We start from the raw sequence: 24,251 nt of genomic DNA, 5'->3' as shown, positions 1-24,251 counted from the left end.
TCACATTACCCATTGCAAACAGTTAAAGAACGACATGATGATGATCATTACCGCCACATTAGGACCAACAACACCTTATTCGAAAATTTTCAACTCCACCTTTTCCTTTTGCAAATAACCTCAGGAAGGAAAACGACAAAAAACCTTTCCGAGTGCTGAATGCATTGAAAGAAGAATTTGATATCAAACACACCATTTCACCAGCAAGATCTTACAACCAAGCCTTAAAAGTAACCTTTAACTATTAACCTTTAACTATTTGCTTCACTACTGTATGTGATCTCCATAGATCACTTTTATTGCCAAGCATCGATCGTCAATAACCTTAAACAGGATACTACTGCGCTGAGAGATGTACTGGCTCATACCATCATCACCATTGAAATACCTCTGATTGGAACTCTTGCAATACTACTAGACTCAAATAACTGCTTAAAAGAAGAGAAGCATTGTAAGAATATGGATACGACGACTACGACTACTACTAATCATCAATATATATATAAATAGAAAAGGGTTAATAGAAAAGAAGAAAAGAATTATCTTCTAGGAGAAGGTGAGTTTCTACCGTAAGGCTCATATCTTCTTGAAGAGTGTCTTGGTGGTCTTCTATCCCGTCCATTGTCTCTTCTATCATCTCTACGGTCTCTTCTATCATCTCGATCATAATCATCATCATATCTTCTATCTTCTCTATCGGAATAGTCATCATATCTTCGATCATCTCTTCTATCCCTATCATCTCTTCGGTCATATCTTCTTGGGGATCTTCTGTCATCATATCGAGAGTATCTGGGTGATCTTCTTTCGTATCTTCTTGGAGATCTTCTTCTATAGGAAGAACTCTTTCGTTGTCCTCTTGGTCCAAAGTCATAATCTAGTTTAATGTTTCTATCACCGATTTTTGCTCCTTGAAGTTTATCAAAGGCAATTTCCGCATCTCTTAGAATTTCAAATTCAACAAAACAATAGGCATATCCGTTTTGTTTTTTCTTCACGTCGGTAGCACCCATGGCAACTCGAATGATATTGCCAAATTCTTCAAAGACTTTTCGGACTTCATCCTCTGATGTTTCAGCTGGGATGTTTCCAACGAAAAGAGTTCGGCTAGTCTTTTCTCTTCTAGAAGAAGAGCTGAAATATTAAAATAATAGGAGAAACGGATGCGATGTTAATTTACCCGGTGATTCCATGATGTTTATTAAAAACGTTATATCAGAAATATCCACTTACCTTGATGATGATTTTGATTGTTGTTCGTGTATATTTTCTTGTTGTGGTTGAGAGTTGCCGTTCACACTCTCATCCTCCAAATGTATTTCTGTGGTTTTAGCTTCACTCATTTTTTTTGGTTACAACAACCTGTGATTTCATCTTGCAATTTGAAATTTCAAAAGGCCTGGCTGAGACTTGAGTGTCAAACTGCAATAAAGGATCACTTTTGAGACATCTCGAGAATTAAATGATTCTGCTGAGGAGAGATGGATCTTTTTAATGCTGCCAACAGAAACAATTTTCCCTCCAAAAAAAATGTCAGAACTACAGACTAGACTGGATCTCTTAAAAACATCCAGTGTGTCATCGGATTGTTTGAAGTTATTCCCTGTCGGAAAGAAGAAAACTCAAAGAGTAGTAGTAGGAGACAATGATGGATCCTTGCAAGCATTTTCAATTAAAAAGGGTGCTGTTAATGTATGTAGCAGGGAGAACAAGCATTGATTTTTATGCTCTTTATACAACCAAATGATTTCGTGATGATTTCGTAAAATCTTTTAGACAACATTTAAAACTATTAGTCAAAACAAACCAGTAAAAGGAGTACAGATCCACAAGAATAGAGTGTTCTATTCCTACGGGCAAGTGGTGAAGGGTGTAACAAAAAAAGGAAAAGAATTCTATCGATTGGACAGCAACATTTCAGAGGATGCTACTCGAATGGTTATTCGAGTTCCAGGCCTTTGGATTGGAGGAAATTATATTTTGTATCATTATGTTGATTCCGTAGAAAAAGGATTCTACATGTCACCCGACCGAATCAACACTGTCATTCCTTATTTTGATTGTGGTGATTCAGTGAATGACAAGGCAATTTTGGGATGTCAAGACAGAAAATTGCGAGTTGTATGTAATACTGACTGTGTGGCTCAATACGCCACCGAAGGTGCAGTCACTTCATTGTTGCTCAATGAGGAATCAAATTCTTTAATTTATGGTACAGAGACTGGACAAGTGATTGAACTTGATTTTAAAGCCTCTTCCAATCCCACTATTGCTTGGAAGATTGAAGGAGAAAAAGGATCGGTGAACGAAATGTGCAAGTATGATATTAATGGTGATGGAAACGAAGAATTAATTGTTGCTCGTAATGATGGCACATTGGAAGTTTATTCATTTATTGACCCATCTCAACCCACAAGATTGTTGAAGAAAACCATTGATGAAAGTATCACTTGCGTGACAGCAGGAAAAATAATTTCGCCCGAAGATGAGGATATTTTGGTTTCAACATTCAGTGGCCGAGTGTTAGCTTTTACGAGTCATCAATACAGCGCTACTGAATCATCAAATCTCAACTTGCCGTTCAATATTATGGACGATAAGAAAAAGATTGTTGGAATTACGAAAAGCCAAAGAATTATCAATCTCCAAAAAGAATTAGAATCTCTTGATGAAAAATTAAGCAAGGTGAAACAAAACTATTCCAAAATGTCCTCTGAAATTGTTGCAGTTCATTGTGAATATGAAACCAAAGCCTCATTTATATTGGATGCCAAAGAGGCTTATTATCGGCTTCATGTAGAATCGGATGTTCACATGGACATGATCATTATTCGTTCAGAAATTGCTCTTGATTTACTTGATTCTTCTGGAGATAACAATGTTGTCGTTAGTAATATCACACCCGATGAGAAGAAGGATTCATCAACCAAATTCAGTGCCACTTTTAGATTTACTGATAATTGTAAGAGAATTGAGGTGCTCTTCAGAACCTACGAAGGAAAATATGGACCCATTGAAGTTTATATCATTCCAAAACTGCACCCAAAGATTTCCAAGTTTCACATGTTTAATGTTAAGCCACTCTCCTTGCATGAACGACTCGTTGATGAACAAAGAGCCAAACCTGTGGTTGGTAATCGACCGCTCAACAAGTTAATTGTGAGTGGTTCCTTCTCATTATCTGAAGTTCATTCATGGATTGGTTTATGTGTGGAAGGTATTCCAGACAAGTAAGTAGTAATAGATTGAGCTGATTTGTAATGAACTATCATCATCAATCATTTGTTGTGATGTGTGTTGTAATGAACTATCATCATTTATTGTTGTGGCACCAATGCATTCAAAGAATCACTGAAGATGAAATGACTTACTATTTTCATTCAACCTTCCAGAACACATGTTTAATCATCAAGTTAAAGAGAGGTGAAGCAGTCATTGAAACAGATAACATTACTGCCATTTCTGTGATTGAGGAAGTTATTACCAAAGCTGCCACGGAAAGAAAGACCAAAGTGAATATTAGTTTTGGTAAGTTATTAAAAAGAGTTGCAACAGTGAATGAACATTGTGATAATGGTCGCCTTAATAGAAATTAATGATCATACCTTTGGACACTCCATTTCTCTCCTTTATCCAAAGCTTGAGTATCAACTCAATTTAAGTGAAAAGATTAAATTAATTGATGCTCTGAAAGAAATTCAAGTTCAAGAAGAAGATTTGTCATTCCTTTCACCTGAATACAAGAGCATACTCGACGAAAGTGATCAGTTATTGGAGGATTCCAAATATCAAACCAAGAGATTGGACTTTTTAAATGGTAAGTAGTAGTTGTCGTATACGTACTTCAGAAAGAGGTTCATCCAATATATACCTCGTATTATTCCTCTTTCTCACTTCACACAGAAATTCTCATTCGAATGTTTATGGACTGTCTCAAATTTAAAAGGAAGAATGCTCAACAATATCTTCCACCATTCAAGCAATTACTTGAAAGTAGGAAGTATCAATTGGACACCCTCATCAGTTCTTTCAAGTTTTAAGCCGAAGACCATGACTCGGTCATTGAATTTCGTCTTCTGTTGAGCTCAACACGGTTTTGAACGGACTGCCCGCCAAATTTCAATCAAAACGAATGAATCAAAAAAAATGAAAAAAGCTCGAACAGGTGGAACGGAAGAGATTATCGACCATCTCGAAGAGGGTTAGTAAATCCATTGTTTGGAATGTATTCAAAAGATCATCATCATATTATTAAAACACTGTTACAACCACTACAAACACATCAAACACATCAACAATTATTAAACCACATCAATGATTCATCACCATCTCCGAATATGTTTCTTCTCCACACACAGATATCAATCACGATGACGAAGATAAAAACTTTGAAATTGAAGAACTCTATAAAAAGAAGAAAAGCTATTATGAAATATTAGGAGTCAAAAGAAATGCTACTCAAAAGGAAATTACGGAAGCCTTTAGAAAAAAGTCTCGGAAATGCCATCCCGATGCTCAACGATTAACTTCTGAACAAAAGAAAATTTTCAAACAAAAAGAATTGGAAGAATATTTTGAAGAGAAACAAAAACAACTGAATGAAGCCTATGAAGTACTTTCTAATGAAAGAAAGAGAGCACAATATGATGTTCTTGGCAAGTGTATCACATCGTTGGTATTAGCCGATGACTCTGAGAATGTTTCTTTTCAAGAATTAAAAGAAAGATATAAAGATTACAAGAGAGAACAACGAAGGCAATTACGAGATTCAAAAACACAAGGAGCAACCAGTGCTAATTTATCCATGGATATATCTGGATCATTTCTTAGTGAAGAAGACTTGGAAGATGCATATATTGAACAAGATGGTCAAACCTATCGTGTCATTATACCAAAAGTATCTTTTACAAATTCATCCTTTTCTCAAACCTTTCAAACACCAATTTCAAAATTAGATACACTGATTTTTCATGGAAATGCTAATTGTGATCAATTAAGTGCTGAAAATATTTCACATACCATTGCTGTACAATGGAGACATACAATGGATCCAACAAAAGAGGCCACACAGTTCGATCTTGCTACTGCATTTAGTACTCAGAATCCAAATGCTTTGACTTTGATTGCCTCTGGAAGTACAAAATTATCCGATTATAGTTTTGGATCAATGAAATGGTATGTTTTTTGTAAATGTGGTCATGATAACCCTAGTATTCCTACTCTAACTCAATTCATTGCAATTATGAATATCCTTGTCATGATAACCCTACTATTCATATTTTCATTCTGAATAACCCTACTCTACCTCAATTCATTGCAATTCTGAATAACCCTACTCTACCTCAATATATACCTTTCATTGTAATCCACCCACTCTCTCAACTGTGTTCGAATCGACAGGATTGGACAATTCAATGGTATTAGTCCAACCTTTATGAATTGGTTATCCATTGCTGGTTTTCAATTAGTTTACAAGAGACAATTATTTTCTGATCATAGTTTGTTTGGCTCTATTCATGTTAGTTTTCCTCAAGACAATAATGTTTCATTTGTGTTAGATAAGAACTTTGAACATGATGGATCTTCTCTTTCAACAGAATTGAGATTGTCTCCAACAAACTCACACATTTCTTGTGAATTTAGAAGAAACGTTCCAGAATGGATACGTGCCTTGACCAATTTGGGACGAAGTGTGCCATCGATACATCATGAAGATCTTTCGAATTCTCCTGTTGAAATGGTGACTGATGTGACTCTCACAACAAGTTCCGAGTATGACATTGGAATGAACATGATGTTAGTCAAGACCATTGGAGATGAAACAGAGATTGGATTTGGTGTTGGAGCAAGTAAGGAAGAAGGAATTCAATTGAAATTTAGTTTGAAACGATCGGACAGACATCATTTCACTCTACCCATTGTCTTGACTCATTCCTTTAATTGGAAAATGTTACTCATGGCAACTCTGACACCCATTACATGTTACACTTTACTTGAGAATTTTGTAATGAATCCTTTAATGAACTATTGGAGAAGAAAAGAAACAAAAAGTAAGCGAAAAGAGATCTATCTTGCCACTCAACACAAACGACAAGTTGCTCTTCAAGAATTGGAAAAGATTCGAGAAAAAGCTTTACAATCCAGAAATGCAGAAGAAGAAGTGAATGGTTTAATTATCATTAATGCAAAATATGGAGATTTAGAACATGTGGATGATGATGTGAATGAATATCCTTCATGGATTGATTTAACAGATCAACTTCAATTCTTAGTGTCCAATTCTAAATTATATCTTCCAGAGTATAGCAAGTCAAGAATGGAAGGAAGTTTTGATCCTGCACCTGGTTCTCCAAAAACTCTACTCGTTTGGTATCGATTCAGAGGAAAGACTCATCGAGTGGAAATTGATGATGAAGAAGAGTTGAAAATTCCATTGGTCGAAGATGTGATTGATCCATCACAAGAAGAGGAATCCAACAAGAAGAAGAACTCTTCTCGTGGTTTCCATCATGGTGGTGGTGGTACAAGTGGTGTGGATTCTTCACAACAACGTACAAGCTCTTCTTTTGATGAGGATGAGGAGGATGATGATGATGATGAGGACTCTTATGAAAGTGATGATTAAAGTTTCGAATCGACACATTTGTTATGCATGCATTATCGGATTTATTTCACTCGCTCATCCTCTACAATTATACCACCAAAACAACAATAATTATTGTGCCATCCAAGAAATGGCGCCAAAATGCATTCAATAATGCCTCCTTTTTTACAACACTGAACCAAAAAGAATGCCCGTCTTCTCCTCTCAGCATCATCATGATGGTATTGAATGGCATTCCATGGATCGATCTCAACGCCTTGCCAAAATATTCGAGTTGTATGACAAGGCTCAGAAAGAGAACAAGAATCAATTAGAATCCAAAGTTGCTCTCTCGTCGGAACCATTCGATTATCGTATAAGTGAAGATAAACCCATTGAAAAGGATCGAGTGGTGTCATTCATTCCCGATTCCTATCGAACCAATGATACGAGAGAAGACATTGTTTTGGAATATGTTGAAAATTTCAACCAACAATATTCTCAATTGTTTAAAGATCGAAAACCACTCATGTTGTATCCAGAAAATGAAGTTGGAGTTCATGTAAGTCATTGAATGTTTGTTCATGTGTGTGTGTGTCTCAAGGATGAATACCTGGTGATCCTCTTGATTGATTGAATTATTATCTACCTTGATTCTTACCTTGATTGAATTATTATCTACCTTGATTGAATTCCCTGATTGAATTTATAATCTTACATGTTATATACATAGAAATTTATTTGTACATACATCAAACCAACTCTATTACCATATCCAGATTTATATGATGCAAAAGGAATTGCAACATTTGTTCATCATCACACGACCTTTGAATCTCTTGATAAACCTTTTGAAATTGTAAGTCAAATTGCCAATTCAAACACACTCAGTTCGATTCAACGAATATTCAAATGAACTTGTCATCTTAACCCACTGATTGAACTCGACCAATATGAATGTTTGATGACACTCATTGACCAACAATATTCAAATGAACTTGTTCATAGCCTGAAGTTGTTTGTAGTCCAACCACAACTCTCTTTTGGCAGAAAGGAAATAGTTTTGATTTGTCCATTCTCTTGTGTTCACTCTTGATTGGAGCTGGATATAATGCTTATTGTGTCTCTGGTTATGCTAAAAAGAGTATTGTATTCAATGATCAAACAGAACGATCTTTTCCATTTGAAATTGAACCTGAAGAAGAATTAATCAAGGAAGAAAAAAAAGTATTTAAAGAAAGTAAATACAAACTCAAAGTTCGACCCAATTTGACAAGTCATTTCAGAAAAGAAGATTATCCATTGAAAGAAGAAGAAGAAGATAATGACACTCTACAGAAGCAAGTGGACATGGAAATTAATAGCATTTATCCTGCTACTACTAATATCAATACTATGAATACTAATAATACTAATAATCCAAATTCAAACAATGATAACACTTCTGAAACAACAACATCTTCAGATCTCACCCCTCCTCCTCCTCCAACTACTACCAAATGGTATTCTCTTGGTGGAGAAGATTCCAAACAAATGGAATTACTTTCTAAACTCTTGAATTATGTTCATTGTTGGGTCATTGTATTACCAGGAAGAAGAGATGTTAAAACTCCATTCTTTATTGAACCATCCACAGGTGAAATGATTGAATTGAATGAAATTGATTCATTAGGATATTATGGAATTGAAAGTTTATGGAATCATGAAAATTATTGGTGTAACATGTTTTTTGAAAAGAAAATTTCAAATATTATTTTTGATTTAAAAAATTTACATCATTGGGAATATATTTTCATTAGAAATACAAAGAATGAAGATAATATTGAAGAAGAAGATGAAACATTACAAGAAGAGAAGAGAATTGAATTTCTCACTGTTGAAGAAGGTGAATACGATGATGACATTTTAGATGTTCCAACTTCATGGGTTGGAAAAATACAAATTTCAAAACGAAAATATGAAGATCGATATCCATTGAATTACAAGTGTGTAGAATATTCAAATGCAACATTGGAATTGTTTTCTCCTTATTATCGAAAGGATTTAATAACAAAAATTATTACTTGTTATTTGGATGAATCGAAAGAGAGAGTGAAAGAAGTGCATTATTATTTTAATCATCGAAAGTAAGTGTAAAGAGTTTCATATATAGGAATATCACCATGAATATTATCTCACCATGAATATTCTCATGAATATCACATCATCCATGATCAATATGAATACCATCACCACCATCACTATCATCACTACCATCACTACCATCACTACCACCATCACCCTTACTCAGAGATTTACTCAAGAGAAGATCCATCTATTCCATCTATTCACCCAATAATAGGATCAATATGAATACCACCACCACTAATATCACCCCTACTACCACTACTACTAATCGCAAGTTACAAGATGATGAACCATCATCCATCACAAGGGTTCGAGAACGTATTCATGAATGGTTTGAACCTGGTAGAATGAGTACTTCCAACTTTGAAGCTCTCAAAGAATTTGTCTATGAAAAAGGTGTTCGAAGAGAATACAAATTTTATAGTGAAGCTCGATTGGATGGTTTAGAGAAGAGAATTGAACTCTTTGATGGATCTAAAAATTTATATCATCCAAAGAAGGTACTTGAATATTATCAAAATAGAATGGAATTTGGAGATTTCTTATGCTATCGATCGGTTTCGTATGATATTGAGAAACCAAGTATTATGAGTTTAAACCTGAATCACCATGAAGATGATTTGAAATATGGTCCAATCATTGGAGAGGTTGGTCTCCTTTCCAATCATTCGAATCCTACGACTACGACTACTACTACTACTACTGGTGGTACTGCTACTACGACTACTACGACTGCTACTAACAACCATTATCAGAATTCCAACATGGAGTCATCATCATTCATGAATGATCAGAACAACAACAACTTGGACAAGAACTTATTCATGATGGATGGAGCTCTCACTCGTCGAAAACAACTCAATGATTCCATCATTGTCAAAATGACTGAGAAATTCACACGAGATGAAAACAAAAGTGCCAATGAAGATGTTGCAAAAAGAACGTTCTATGTTGTGGATAAAAAGATTCGTTTAGAGTATCATTTTGGAGAAGGAAAGATTACTCGATCTGTTCGTGAATACTCCAAAGATGGTGGTTTTTATACGGAAATTATTGATCCATTTATGCCTCGTCCTAAATTGGTTGAAACTGTGGAAGAGTTTCATGCTCTTCTTCAAACTGAGATTAAATGCAAGGAGGAAATTGTGAAAAGTACTTCAGAAATGGCCAATATTCTCCACACTCGATACAATGAAGAGCGTAATATTCAGTCCATCACTACCATCTATGATGTGGAAAGAAATAGACCTACGATGGAAGAATTACGTTTATTGAGAGAAAAAGAACGAGAATTGGAAGAACAACGCAAAAACAAGGACCTTGTGGATCATCTCATTCCTAAGGATGGTGTGAAATCGGTGCAACAAGCTGAAGAAATCTATTACACAGTCATGAAAGATCTCAAAGACCAATTAATGATGAGAATCAACATTATTGAAGAACGGCTTCAAAAAGAAAAACAAAAACTTGCGAGAAGAAGAACCATGTATCAAAAGAGCCAAGAAGGAGTGGATAGAAATAGTGAAGAATACGTTCAGTTCTGTCAAGATACTCTCTTCAAGATTAAAATTCTTAAACAGAGAGCAGAAGATCATAATGCACGGGCAGCCAAGAAGTTTGCAGAACTCAAAGAGAAACTTCTCAATCACAAACAATTGGCTGGTTTTCTTAAACACTTGAAAAAGAAGAATTAAAACCTTTCATTCCAACACGAGGAATATGAGTCTATTAGAGAAATCAATTAAAACAAAAATGTTTATTGGAGTGACAAGTTGTGCTTATCAACCATTCAATCCAACAATCCTTAGATGCGTCCTATTGATGACGTTAATTAAAATGTATTTGACATATTCACAGAAGATCCGAACAAAATTGACCTGGTTGGATAACTCTTGTTGCCACAGCTCATGGGCTTAAAAACTGGCTTCTTCTGCTCCTTTTCATCTTTCTTAGTAAGCGTTCTCTTATCGTATGGATCCTCCATATAAGGTGGGAAATCATTTCTTTGTTTTACAGGAGATGGATAGAATGGCTTCTTCTTACTCTCCTCTGATTCTTTCTTTGGAGAAGCAGATTCCCTTTCCATTGACTTTTTCAAAATCTCTTCTACTTTTTCATCTGTACCAAGAATCTTTGGAGCAGCCACATTCTTGTGAGTATCAAAGTAATCCAAATGATGTGAAGAAGAAATGAAAGCCTTCTTGCTTACTTGCTTTTGTTTTTCCTCTTCCTTCTCTTTTTTCTTTTCAAGCGAATGATCATAAGGGTCACTTTCATACTTGTATTCAGTACCTCTTGAAATAGTTAATCCCAAATAGCCATAGGTTCCTCTCTTAGGAGGACTGGTGTAGATGGGTCTCTTTTGTTCCTTAACAGGTTGTGGCTTTTCTCCTTTTTGGAGGGTGTCATATTCTTGTTCGTGAGGATAAACGCCTCCGATGGTTCCATAGTAAGTGCCGAGACCAACAGACTTCTTTGGTGGAGAGCTTGGTTTGAATGGAGTCTTGTGTATCTTTTGAGCCTTTTGTTCGTTTTCCTTCTTGTATTTTCTTTCATTCGTGCCAGGATCTTCGTATGGATCTCCATCATAGAGACTCTTGAAATCTCCGAAAGTGATTCCCTTTCCGACTTTTCCTTTCTTTGTGGGAGAAGTTACGAATTGTTTACCGACGGTACGGCCGTCCTTTAATCGTTGCTCCTTTAGAATTTTGCTCTTGTCATATTCGTCCCCGATCGTGGTGTAGCCAGGCTCGAAGGACTCTGTCGTGTTTTTACTCATTTCTCTCTCTCGTAGTGATGATGATGGAGGATGTGATGATGGTCGATACTGTACAAATGAGTTGCTTTTTTTTGATTATTTTTTAACCCATCTACGATCGTTAGGCTTAGACTGTAAATTTGAATTTGTTTCACCCGCCCTCCGATAAACAACGGAATCTCTCTCTTCTTGTAACGGTCAGTCAGAGCGTGCAGAGTATCTCCTCAATAAGAAATGTCAATAGTAATGAATTTATTCCCAGGATTGTTTCGTGTGGTTGATGAGTATTGATTGTTGACATACACATGGTTTGCATAGAGTCGAACCACACGTTCACAGGAAATTGACTCACAGAAAAGCATTTATACATTAGTCTCTCGATGAGAACAGAAGAGGTGAGAGTAATGTCTTTAGGAGTAACAACATTTAATTACAACTCATCACCAATTCTCGTTTTGAAACAACTATTCACGATATTCAGAGAAAGAGAATGGAGTGAAATGAATCATAAGAAATTTCAAACAGCTGTGGAATATTTATCATGATATGGATGATGATAATTATGAATTTGTTGATACTTGTTGAGAATGATCATGCTACTACTACTAACTTTTCAAACCTCAGTGAAGTCATGATGAATTGGACATGATTAGACATGTGATTACTCTTGTGAAGTAGTAGTTAATTCCAATTCATTTTGTGTAATAAATGAGTCATGTTGCATTGGTGAATGTCGAGGTTCGAGTGGTGGTTGTGTTCTTGTTGGTTATTATTGTTGATTTCATCACAATTTCGAATGTATAAGAATGCATAGACTTGTGAAATCATTTGCCATTCCTCAACACCATCAAACATTGGATGTCTTTTATGAATGTCGAGTAGAGTCTTGTCTAATTTGATCATTTCATTATGAATATTGAAGAGTGTATCAATATGAATACATAACTTTGAATTATTGAGAGTAGTAGTAGTAGAACTAGTAGTAGTACGAGTAGTACTAGTCATTGAATCTGTAGAAGGAGAAGCATGACTTGTCGTATGATCTATAGTAGTACTAGTTGTTGTTGATCTATTTTCATCATTCCATTTGTCAGTTTTTTCAGTCGTATGATAATACTTTTTAAATCTTTCATATTGTTCATTGAAAGAACTTGAAATGGAAGTAAATGGTGAATTTCTTTTTGTTAAATTATTCAACATTTGTTTTCCATAGGAATTGTTTGGATCAATCACAGGTTCATAGACAATAAATTTTACATTGAATGTCGATTGTTTAAATAAATCATAATAAATAGCATCTAAAAGTAGAGATGAATCTCTTTTGGACATGTAACACATGGCTACTTCACTAATGAATAGAGTTGGTGCATTAGTGTTACAATGTTGTAAAATAATATTCTTGAAGGATTGAATGTCTGATAAATCACATGATTCTAAAATGTATGAAATGGAATTGTTAGTGAGGTGTTGCATGGTATGAATTTCAGAAGACAATTGATTCACAACAGTAGAAGAATGATCATTGGCATGAGAATGATCATTTGGAATTGCATGAATAGAAGAATGATCATTGGTATGAGAGATGGATATGTTAGGAGTGGATATATTGTGAACAATGCATTGTTGACTCGTGTGAATATTCAATTTTTCAAGAATCATCTTTTTGTGATCAATGACTGTTGCAAAATCTAATTCTAAATATTTAATAAATGGAAGAGTAGTAGTAGTAGTATTGGATGACTTGTTTTCTTGATCATTTGAACACATATTCGATTTGCAATAATCTCTAATATAAAAATATAAAGTATCACATCCACATCCTAAATTAATAATTTGAATGGTGTCATGATGAATGTTTTGTTGAATAAAATCTTCAACAAATTTCTTAATTAATTTGTAACGAATATAATATCCTTTGATGATAATAGGAGATGTCAATACTTGATTTTTAAAATCATTATTTTGATTATTATTATTCAATGGAGAATGATTTCGTAATGGAGTGGAGGGTGACAAGGATTGTTTGTTAGTTGGTGAAGAATGTGTGTGATTGGTTGACTTTAACATGTGTTGGATGTAATCATCTTTGATATATCCTAATTGTGTGAGAATGTATTTACATTGAGTTGCTTCATCATTGGTTTGAATCACTTGAGAGGAGTTCTGATCCATGATCATCGTCATTGTATTGGAAGGATCAGAAAATAATTGCTGATCATCATGATGAAAGTATTGTACGTGATAGGGAGCATGAAGCATATTGGAAAGTTTTGGTGGTGATGAAAATGATGAAAAATGAAATCGGGATGGTCTTGGTGTAGCAGAATGATGATGATCAAACGAAAAGGATTTGTATGGTAGTGGTGATGGTGATGATGGTTGTTGTTCCTCTTGTTGGAGAGGAGGAATTGTCTTTTCCGAAGGTGGTGGTTGTAGGAGGAGAGAAGGATGTGTCTCTTCGTCCATCATTGATGAAGTGCCTATGAATGGAGAGGAAGGAGTGGTCATTTTTTTTAAAAATATTTAAGTACGAACCACCACAACCTTACGAGATGCAGTCTTCTTCATTAAGGAGGCTCTTTTATTCGTAGATTATATATCTATTTTGAGAGAGAGAAAGAGAACACCACCCACCACCCACCACCAACACCACCACCACCACCACCACCACTTAACACGATTACTCTTCTTCTACAACATGTAACATCTTTTTCAATTGCTCATAAAACACCATGGTGAGTGCTGTTCCACTTGCCATCCACAATGCTCTTGGTTTCCATCCACTCATATACATTGGCCAATTTCTAATTTGAAGTGGTGATTCATTTCTCAATACATCGAATGGAGATTTGTAAATGTCGAGTGTTTGTACTTTGGTTTTAATCACATCGAGTGGTGTGGTCACAATGGCACTCACTGTTGAAGCCATACTCGCATAAATGATATAATGAGGGAGTGATAAGGTTGTTGTTGTGGTGGTGGTGGTGTTCATGTTAGCAGTACTATTACTACTCCTACTACTATCACTCGTGTTGGTAGTGTTCACGTTAGCATTGCTAATTGACATTCTTTCTAAAAAATGAATCTTTTTCAAATTCTCATACAACATGAAATAGAGTGACACATAGGGTCCATACACAGCGATGGAAGTTCCAAATCCCTTGTAAATAATTTTCAATGAATTTGGACTTGAAAACAAATCTTTAAATGTTAATCGTTGATGATATTGAAATCTTTGTTTCATAACATCCATTGGACACCAAAATAATCCACCGAAGATATCAGCAATTAATCCACTTAATAAATAGGTCAAATTATCACTTTTCAAAATAGGAGATAAATATTCTTTAGATTTCTCATAGGACACAAAATAAGAGGCATGAGCAGGAATGGTAAAGAGTGAAACAACAGAGAATCCTCTATAAAGTGAACGTAGAGAGTATTGAAATTTTGGAATGTGTGGAGTCAAAGTAGAAGATCTCAAAATAGTATTGGTTCGAATGGTATCAATGGGATGAACCACTCCATCCGATAAAAGACCAGCCATAGCACCCATTAACATGAATTGAAAGGTATTGGGTTGTTTTTGTTGAATCGGAGGGGGAGGAGGAGGAATTTCAGAGGAGGGTGGTGGTGACGATGAAGAAATGGACGAGGTTGATGATGATGCATCAAGAGTACCATCCACGGATGGGTTGAGAGAGTTCATTTTTTTTCAATCTTATTCAAATTGATTGAAGAGTGTGTTCAAGTCTTCAAGAGGATCATGTTGAAAGATTGTGATGATTCTTATTAATTGTTACTACTCTAAAGATATCATTCTTGGATTTAATTCATCACCTTATTACAAGAATAATCACTCCAAAAGTCTCCAGCAAAAGGCTATTCCATTCAAAAAAATGTCTTCCTCATCATCCTTGGACTCCTCTTTCGATGCCAACTCTGGAAGCATTCTTGTTGTGCTCTCCACATTGTATAAGAATTATCAAACGAAAACTCCACAACGAGTTAAACTAATTGATCAATTCATTATTCTATCTGTACTTGTGGCTCTTGTTCAATTCGTATATTGTCAATTGGTTGGAACATTTCCTTTCAATGCCATGCTTGCAGGATTCTTTACATGTATTTGTTCAATGGTTTTCGGAGTGAGTTTGAGAAAACAATTAAATCCCGATACTTCAAAGGAATTTAGATCGATTGTTGTGGAGAAGAGTATTGCTGATTTTGTCATCATCTCTATTTTATTATTCTTTGTGGCCGTGAGTTATTTGGGATAAATGTATGTTCGGATGAAAATATATTTGATTGATTGTAGAATTTTGTTGTTGTTGTTATTGTTGTTGAATCAGATGATGACACCACAACAGGAGATCTGAATTCAAAAGTAAATCCTTTTGCCTTCCGGTTCCAAGAGTTCTCTCAAAGATCACTCTCTCTTCGCAGAGCGAAAGCATCGTACTCCACCTGAAAAAAATCCTTCACCATTCATTGCGGTGGGCACGTGAAAAGTTCGTTCATCTATTTTCACCACCACCCTGATAGCTCGCTCTCTCGCACACACTTTCACTCAATTCATATTATCATCAAATGTCCCATCTCACTCAAATTTTAGAACAATTCAACTTCCGTGAATACGATTATGATGCCCACAAGGATGAACCCATCGAATGGAGACTTGTGGTCAAGGAAGGAAGACAACGTTGGATTCCCTTCCCACAATCCATTCTCAAACAATTCAATGCTCCACAATCATTGATTGATATACATTTATTGAACAAACCATCCAATTTTGAATTACCCAATACCTATGTGAATGACATTCCATTGAATTTGGATGTGAGTCATAGTGGTAGTACCAATAGTAATAGTAATAATAATAATAGTAGTAGTAGTAGTAGCAACAGTAATAGCAGTGACGACGACAGTACTGTGAATAATGACACTACCTCTCCACTGGACTATGTCTTTAACAAGACCAACAATTATCAAAGCAATCTCAGTGAATCCATGGTCAATGAAAGACTCTTGAAAGCCATTGATTTTTATGGAAGTGTTCAAACCGATGATGGACACTGGGCAGGTGATTATGGTGGACCCATGTTTCTTCTACCAGGTATTGTGATTGTCATGTACATTTGTGGAGAGAAATTACCACGTCCATTTCGATATGAAATGATTCGATACATTCAAAGTAAGCAAAACAAGGATGGTGGTTATGGACTCCATATTGAGGGTCATTCGACCATATTTGGAACTGTGCTCAATTATGTCGCTTTGAGATTATTGGGAGTCTCGAGTAGTCACCAATTCATGAAACAAACTTTGGAATTTCTTTCAAAGGAACCAGCCAATGGTACTTTGGGATGTCCTCAATGGGCTAAACTCTATCTTTGTGTATTAGGTCTCATGCATTGGGATTGTATTGATCCAATTCCACCTGAATTGTGGTTACTTCCAGATTGGTTTCCATACATTCAACCTGGTAAATGGTGGTGTCATTGTCGTGTCGTGTATTTACCAATGGCTTATTTGTATGGTCTTGGAAAAGTATATGATAGGGCAGAAAGTGATACTTTGATTCAAGAATTGAGAAATGAACTCTACATGAATGTGAGTGGTATTGAATATTCCAAACAACCATGGTCTAAATTTAGATCCTATGTCAATCCACGTGATAACTATCATCCATTTACTCAACTCTATGCATCCATGATTCATGTGTTTGTAGCCTATGAAAAGTATTTCAAAATTGGATATTTTAGAAAGAGAGCACTTGACACGTGTATTGACCATATCAAGTATGAAGATTCAGTGACTAACCATATTTGTATTGGTCCTGTTAATAAGGTATTGAATATGTTGAGTGTCTATTTCCACGAAGGATCACAAACAGAGCATTTTCAGGCTCATTTAGATCGAGTCTATGATTATTTATGGTTATCTGATGATGGTATGAAATATCAAGGCTATAATGGATCTCAATTGTGGGATACTGCATTTGCCACACAAGCCATTGCTGAATATTACAAGAGATTTAAAACAAGCAATGGATCCATTAATATTCAACCCTTATTGGATCGACCTTCTCATTTACAAACACTTTTGAAGGCTTATAATTTTATTAATTTTACTCAAGTCAAGGAAGATGTTCCAAATCGAATGGCTTATTATCGACAACAATCGAAGGGTGGATGGCCATTCAGTACCAAAGATCACGGTTGGCCCATTTCAGATTGTACTGCAGAAGGCATCAAGTCTGTTTTGAGTATTCATGACTTGTTTGGATTGAAAGAAGAAGATTCTAACCACCAACGACGTCCTTGTCTCGTCGTAGATTTATTGACGCCCATTTCCTCAAAATGGACTCAAAATCCATTGAGTGGATTGATTCATGGAGGTGGTGATGAAGGTGGTGAGAAGGAGGATGAACAATATCTTCTTCTCGATGAAGAACGTCTCACCTATGCTGTTCGTGTCATTTTGAGCATGTTCAATGAAGGTACAAATGGTGGATGGGCCACTTATGAACTCTCTCGTACACATTCATGGATTGAAATTATTAACCCAGCAGCCTTGTATGGTGAAATTATGATTGATTATCCTCATACTGAATGCACCAGTGCATGCATCACTGCACTCTTACAATTTAAAAAGTTTTATCCAAACTCGCCCTACATTCCTCTCATTGATGATAGTATCAAACATGCCATTTCTGTCATTGAATCTAAACAAACACCTGAAGGTGGATGGTATGGTGGATGGGCAGTGTGTTTCTGTTATGGAACATGGTTTGCAATTACTGCTTTGAATGCTATCGATCCAGTGAATAATGTCTATTCAAAGAATGAAATTGTGAGAAAGGGACTTGATTTTATTGTTTCTAAACAACAAGAACAAGATGGAGGATGGGGTGAATCGTACTTGTCTTGTGTCACTCACAAATATTCTCAATCGGAAACATCACGAGTCATCAATACGGCTTGGGCCTTATTGAGTTTGATGACTGGTGATTATCCTAATTTGAAGGTGATTGAAATGGGTATTTACTTTTTATTAAGAAAACAATTACCGAATGGAGATTTTCCTCAAGAGAGTATTAGTGGAGTCTTTAATCATAATTGTATGATTACTTATACCAATTATCGAAACATTTTCCCAATATGGGCTTTGAGTATGTATATGAGAAAATATCATCCAGTAGTAGTGAAAGAGCAGTAATAGATTTATGATGTTGTGGAGTAGTAACTACTATTATGAGATATGGTGGAATTTATTTGAATAAAATTTGGATATTCTGAAAAAAAGGCTTGAAAAATCTAGTTAGTTTATTGTTAGCAATATTGGTAAATCCATGAGAAAAAGTCCTAAACCATGTACATGAAATATTTTAGAGTTTCGGGGAATTTGCAGCGAATCGTCTTTCCATATTTCGTTTGATATGGTTACTTGTCTCCAGATTGACCACTAAGTTTCTATCAGTTTGATGGATTTAAGATGACCAGTTGGATATATGTAGACTTATGAAACTAAACCTAACTTCATATAGTTTCTTTTGTATGGATTTCAAGTTCATTACTTTAGACCTGAAAATGAACTATGGCAATAAATCGTTCTTAAAATACCACCCAAATAAATTATATCTATACTTCAGATAAACATAGAGTGATATCAGCTTATAAAAACATCAGAATTATAAAAGAATAAATTAACATTATACAAATCGTTAAACACTCATAATTTCTGATAGATTTTAATAAATGATCCAAATAAAATCTATCCAAATATATAATGTTTTTAAGTAACAAACAAAACAAGTTTGTTTTAACACTTTATACCGAAACATGTTCTACTTATAATATTCTTTCAACAATAATTGGAAATAATATATAAGTACTATGTAATTCTTATAATTAGATAACATTAATACTTCGGGTTATATTTGAACATGATTAAATATTATTTTAACTTAACATATGATAGTTTAAAAACAAAGAGATTATCACTATCAAGGATATTGTTATTTATGTGATATCCCATAAGCTTCGTTTTATCATAAAATTAAAAGTTGTTTAATACTTGAGCTAAAACAATATCTTCTTTTGTAAAGAATGATGTTAAAGTTTGTCACTATTGGTAATTTCAATGGTGAGCTGTAATGTCAAATTCATCAATGGTTTTAAAATTTCTATTATTTGGGTTGTTGATGTATTGATTGGGTGTCAAAACAGATTGATGGGAAATTGCAATTTCTAAATTTTACTTTTGTTGAATGGATGTGTTTGGCCATGAATAAGATCCGTTTTATTGTTTTCTTCGCAAAAGAACTATCAATAAACAAACTAAGTGCTTATTCCACCAAACGATGATGACTGTCATTTTAATTGTGAACAAACATTTCCTTTATTAACCGTTTGTTGTGATTACAAATATAATTTACTGAATAACTGATGGTCATACCATTGTTGTTGAACATTGTCATCTCTAGAGAGTCAATAAATTACACATTGAAGGATGAACTTCAACTAAAATGTCACTATAATCAACAGCCTCACCATCCACAACCACATAAGAACCAGTGTCCATTGGACTTAATTTAAATGCTTTCACCTTTGAAATATTGACTGCCTTTTCAAAAATATGATCACCCTTCTCTGCAGCTAAAAATATATTTAAAAATTCACCTCTACTAATATTATCCTTCACATACACTAAATCAATATAACCATCATGATGATGAGCCATTGGAGAAGCAATAAAATCATAGGATAAATGAGAAATATTTGCTGCTACAAATAAACTAAAATTGTCTTCAATTTCTGTGACCATTAATGATGAGTTTGTATCAACATGGATCGAGTGGAGGGTGGTGGAGGTGTCAGTTTTAGTACTAGTACTGTCAATAGTATGAGTAGTAGTAGTAGTAATATTTTTGTTTGTGGCATTTGCAGTATGAGTACAATATTCAGGTGCTATTGCTTTGAAATCTTCATAGAAATATTGTTCTAAGAGAGGACATTGAATCTTTTCAGTAGTAGTGGTGTTGGTGGTCAACGTGGTGGTGAGATTGTTGTGATTCCAATGATAGGCAGAATATCGTTGTTCATTCAATTTAATATTCTTTAGGGTCAACATGTTGGATTGTTTTGGTGTGGATGATGTGGTTGATGGTGGTGGTGTAGTGATATTACGTTCTAGTTCTGATGGTGGTGGTGGTGGTGGATGTAAATATTTCAATTTTCCACGATAGGATTTCTTGGTAAGAATTTGTTTAAGGGCACCGACTGTGTTACGAGCACCTCCCATCCACTAGTGACAGACATGGTTATAATATATATTATGAATGATGATGATATTAACATTTCAGACACAATTGGACATGGGCATGGTTATAAAATACATGAATGACATGATTCAATGCAAAATACATCAATAATGATAAAACATTTCAGTTCAGTCACATCAATGATGATGAATTTCATATATATACTCTGAATACACTTACTCTCATATTTTCAGTACCAATGTCAACATCGGCAATGGCTGACCATGTGATACTTAAAAAGGAAAGATAATGTTTGTTCGGTGCTTGAAAACAAGACTCTAAATCCATGGGTTGATAGAAACCTCTCGCTACAATAAATGCTGCCATTTCAGGACTTGCTGGTTTACCTGTTTTGAGTTGTGAACCAGCACTGACTGCCAATGCATTACTGGTTCCACCTGGAATGTGTCCGATTCTTACTGATTTGAATACTTGTTTCCAATCTTGTCTCTTTCCAATTCCATTTATGATTTCAAAGACAATTCCATCACCTCCCATTCCGACAATATCTGTATATTCCATTTTAGAAATGTCTAATGATGTGGCGCAAAATTCAAAAGCATGTTGAGCTCTCTCTGTTTTAATAACAACATAGGATAAATGTGCGACATCTAAAATAGGTTTGACATGTTTTTCAAAGATTTTAAGTCCTTGTTTTTTACCACTGAATGGATTTAAAAAGATGAGAACTTTACGATGAGATCCAAATGAGGAGGAGGACCCTACAGTGGTATTTGTAGTAGTAGTAGTAGTATTCATAGTAGTAGAATTAGAATTGGTGGTGGTATTCATAGTAGTAGTATTCATAGTAGTAGTATTCATAGTGGTATACGATCGATTCGCATTGGAATTGACTTTAAAAGTATTCGATCTTAATGAATCCACCCATTCCATAGTTTCTTCAGGAGAGGATGTTTCAAAATGATAGACAATCTTTTTAGAGTCTTTGGGTTGAAAGGTAAATACTGAAAATGTAAGAGAGTTTTTAGGATGTATGGCAAAAACATTTTCCAATGAAATACTTAATACTGGTGTTGTTGGAGTCATCTTGTTGCTATTATTACTATTACCATTACTATTACCATTACTATTATTACTATTATTATTAAATTTAAATGTAGCAGATCGACCAGTGGTGCTAGTACAAGCAAATAATTTCAAAAATTCACCATTTAACTCTGCTTCAAATTTCTGATTTCTATAAATGAGAATATGACAAGATCTTTCCAATTCGACTGGGGTGAACACTTGTGATGATGGTGAATTCTTGTGATCAACACCACCACTATGATCATCACCACTATTACGGTCATTTGGAATAATTTTGACAGAAGAAATTTCAATTAAATGTTGATCCTCTTCTTCTTCCTCTAAATTAGTGTGAGGAGGAGGATTTTGATGAATCTCTACTGCTTCTACTTTAGGAGAAATGACTTTAAGTGTCGCATTGATGGATTCCTCACAATTTTCATGATCAGTGTTCACAACCGTATCGGAATGAGGTAAATGATTAAAACTCGATGGATCCTCCGAGTAGTGGTTGGAGTTGGAGGTCATGACTTGGGGTTCTGTTGTTGTTGTTGTTGTTGTTGAACAGTCTTCCACAGCAGATTCTGGTGGGGCAGAGGTGGTGGTGATGGTGGTGATGGTGGTGTTTTGTTGTAACAGTGGTGGTGGTGGCAGTGGTGGTGGTTTTGTATGGTTCTCCTTCCTTTCGGTCATTTTTTGTCCTAATTTAAAGAAAGCGCTTGTGTGAAGTCATTCTATCTAATATATAAATCTAATCTAATCAATCCTAATAGTCAAAATAAATAAATCTATTTCTCTTTGAGTGGTTTTCATGAAAATTCTCTTCTATGAATTCTCTTCTATTCACCACCCTCACAAGTGTGAGAATGTATGGTTTTGTGAAGCGTTTACAATAGAAAACGTGCTTTAAAAAAATTCAAAGCGTGTTTGCTCTATTGTTGCTCTTGCTTGAGAATTCATTCACTCTCTCTCTTCTTCTTCTCTAGTACACACACACATCCACACTCACATCCATACACACATTAACGTTAAAATGTCATCCTTGAAGGATCATGTAACTCCATCCGATATTGTAGTTCCATCCACTTGTCATTCCAATTTTCATATTGCTACTCTCTACACTCAACACATTCTGAGTGGCATCACCAATAATAATGCGACTACTACCATGAATGCTACCACTACTACAACTACAACAACAACTACTACAACAACAACTACTACAACAACTACTACTCCTATTCACACCATCAATGTGGATGAAAATTCTCAAAACACAACTCTTCAAACACTCTTTTCTTCTCTTCATGTGAAATTGAATCAAGAACAATTGGAATGGATCAAAGTCATTGAAGCATTGAGTCAAGCATTTCAAGAAAAAGCCAACAACAACAATCAAGTCCATCCTACGATTGAAACCTTACTTTTCAAATTGAATGATCATTTAACTTTTCATTCCTATCTTGTGAATGATACTTTGAGTGTGGTGGATGTTGTGTTTTATGTTTATTTGTATTCATCAAATGGAATTGGACAATTAACCAAGAAACAACAAGAATCCATGATTCATGTGATTCGTTATATGAATCATTTGAAGAACAAATTCAAGTATTTTGATAGTGTCAAGTTGTATTTACAACCTGTCAAGTTCACTTTACGAAATTTATTAACCAGTAACTCAAATCAGAGTGGTCAGAGTGAGAAACAACAAGCATCCTCTCCCAATAAGAACAAGAAGGATCAATCATCCTCTCAATCATCCTCTCAACCAAAGGCTACCGAAGATCATGCATCCTCCTCTTCTCCATTGACCAATCCCAATGCCATTGCTCTCACTGTGGGTTATGTCTTGTCTTGTGAAGATCATCCTGAAGCATCTAAACTCTATGTTGAAAAGATTGCCATCACTCCTGATCATCATTCTAAAATTCTCACCATTTGCAGTGGATTGAAAGGTAAAGTGGAGAAGGATCAAATTGCTAATCACTATGTTCTCTTAATGACTAATTTGAAACCTTCCAAAATGGTTGGAATTGAGAGTGAAGGAATGCTCTTGGCTGCTACTTCAAGTGATGAAACTGTTCAAGTATTAACTTTTAATCAATTGGAAGGATTACAAGCAGGTGATCGAGTCATTGTGGATGGATTTGATGTCTGTGAAGTGGATAAACAAATTAAGAGTGATAAATTAACCAAAAAGATTATTCCATTCATGAACACCAATGAACAAGGAGTGGTGGTATGGAATAAGACACATGAATGGAGAGTATTAGGAAAACCACACATTCAACCAGTATCAAGTTTCAAGAATGCACCTGTCAAGTAATGTTGTTCTTGTTGTTGGTCACCAATCATAAATCATCATCATTCTAAAGAGGTATATATTTATGTACTCGAGTCGTCGAGCGATTCATTGTCACCATTGTATA

At 35.1% G+C, this 24,251-nt stretch overlaps 11 protein-coding genes across 11 annotated transcripts; 6 read left to right on the top strand and 5 right to left on the bottom strand.

Moving 5' to 3' along the window:
* Nucleotides 1-539: 539 nt before the first annotated feature.
* FDP41_013242 (uncharacterized protein) lies at nt 540-1,343 on the bottom strand (the record flags this gene model as incomplete). The annotated part of the gene is made up of 2 exons (XM_044703851.1): nt 540-1,134; nt 1,234-1,343. 2 exons carry the CDS (start codon nt 1,341-1,343, stop codon nt 540-542), a joined length of 705 nt encoding a protein of 234 aa, XP_044565472.1.
* A 187-nt stretch (nt 1,344-1,530) lies between these two features.
* Nucleotides 1,531-4,040, top strand: FDP41_013241 (uncharacterized protein; the record flags this gene model as incomplete). Its single annotated transcript, XM_044703850.1, has 5 exons — nt 1,531-1,692; nt 1,777-3,230; nt 3,347-3,528; nt 3,590-3,817; nt 3,904-4,040. 5 exons carry the CDS (start codon nt 1,531-1,533, stop codon nt 4,038-4,040), a joined length of 2,163 nt encoding a protein of 720 aa, XP_044565471.1.
* Nucleotides 4,041-4,146: 106 nt separating this feature from the next.
* FDP41_013240 (uncharacterized protein) lies at nt 4,147-6,625 on the top strand (the record flags this gene model as incomplete). Its single annotated transcript, XM_044703849.1, has 3 exons — nt 4,147-4,201; nt 4,359-5,175; nt 5,401-6,625. The coding sequence occupies 3 exons, from the start codon at nt 4,147-4,149 to the stop codon at nt 6,623-6,625; spliced, it is 2,097 nt and encodes a 698-aa protein (XP_044565470.1).
* A 166-nt stretch (nt 6,626-6,791) lies between these two features.
* Nucleotides 6,792-10,404, top strand: FDP41_013239 (uncharacterized protein; the record flags this gene model as incomplete). The annotated part of the gene is made up of 4 exons (XM_044703847.1): nt 6,792-7,145; nt 7,317-7,442; nt 7,592-8,709; nt 8,874-10,404. The coding sequence occupies 4 exons, from the start codon at nt 6,792-6,794 to the stop codon at nt 10,402-10,404; spliced, it is 3,129 nt and encodes a 1,042-aa protein (XP_044565469.1).
* Nucleotides 10,405-10,541: 137 nt separating this feature from the next.
* FDP41_013238 (uncharacterized protein) lies at nt 10,542-11,489 on the bottom strand (the record flags this gene model as incomplete). Its single annotated transcript, XM_044703846.1, has 1 exon — nt 10,542-11,489. One exon carries the CDS (start codon nt 11,487-11,489, stop codon nt 10,542-10,544), a length of 948 nt encoding a protein of 315 aa, XP_044565468.1.
* Nucleotides 11,490-12,149: 660 nt separating this feature from the next.
* FDP41_013237 (uncharacterized protein) lies at nt 12,150-13,976 on the bottom strand (the record flags this gene model as incomplete). Its single annotated transcript, XM_044703845.1, has 1 exon — nt 12,150-13,976. One exon carries the CDS (start codon nt 13,974-13,976, stop codon nt 12,150-12,152), a length of 1,827 nt encoding a protein of 608 aa, XP_044565467.1.
* Nucleotides 13,977-14,148: 172 nt separating this feature from the next.
* Nucleotides 14,149-15,177, bottom strand: FDP41_013236 (uncharacterized protein; the record flags this gene model as incomplete). Its single annotated transcript, XM_044703844.1, has 1 exon — nt 14,149-15,177. One exon carries the CDS (start codon nt 15,175-15,177, stop codon nt 14,149-14,151), a length of 1,029 nt encoding a protein of 342 aa, XP_044565466.1.
* Nucleotides 15,178-15,367: 190 nt separating this feature from the next.
* On the top strand, nt 15,368-15,748 carry FDP41_013235 (uncharacterized protein; the record flags this gene model as incomplete). Its single annotated transcript, XM_044703843.1, has 1 exon — nt 15,368-15,748. One exon carries the CDS (start codon nt 15,368-15,370, stop codon nt 15,746-15,748), a length of 381 nt encoding a protein of 126 aa, XP_044565465.1.
* Nucleotides 15,749-16,058: 310 nt separating this feature from the next.
* On the top strand, nt 16,059-18,689 carry FDP41_013234 (uncharacterized protein; the record flags this gene model as incomplete). Its single annotated transcript, XM_044703842.1, has 1 exon — nt 16,059-18,689. One exon carries the CDS (start codon nt 16,059-16,061, stop codon nt 18,687-18,689), a length of 2,631 nt encoding a protein of 876 aa, XP_044565464.1.
* A 1,263-nt stretch (nt 18,690-19,952) lies between these two features.
* Nucleotides 19,953-22,515, bottom strand: FDP41_013233 (uncharacterized protein; the record flags this gene model as incomplete). The annotated part of the gene is made up of 2 exons (XM_044703841.1): nt 19,953-20,777; nt 20,974-22,515. 2 exons carry the CDS (start codon nt 22,513-22,515, stop codon nt 19,953-19,955), a joined length of 2,367 nt encoding a protein of 788 aa, XP_044565463.1.
* A 340-nt stretch (nt 22,516-22,855) lies between these two features.
* FDP41_013232 (uncharacterized protein) lies at nt 22,856-24,148 on the top strand (the record flags this gene model as incomplete). The annotated part of the gene is made up of 1 exon (XM_044703840.1): nt 22,856-24,148. The coding sequence occupies one exon, from the start codon at nt 22,856-22,858 to the stop codon at nt 24,146-24,148; it is 1,293 nt and encodes a 430-aa protein (XP_044565462.1).
* Nucleotides 24,149-24,251: the final 103 nt, after the last annotated feature.

Source organism: Naegleria fowleri (genome assembly GCF_008403515.1).
Source record: "Naegleria fowleri strain ATCC 30894 chromosome Unknown tig17, whole genome shotgun sequence".
Classification (NCBI taxonomy): Eukaryota; Heterolobosea; class Eutetramitea; order Acrasida; family Naegleriidae; genus Naegleria; species Naegleria fowleri.
Note: the sequence above shows the minus strand (reverse complement) of the source record. Positions and strands in the feature narration are given on the sequence as shown.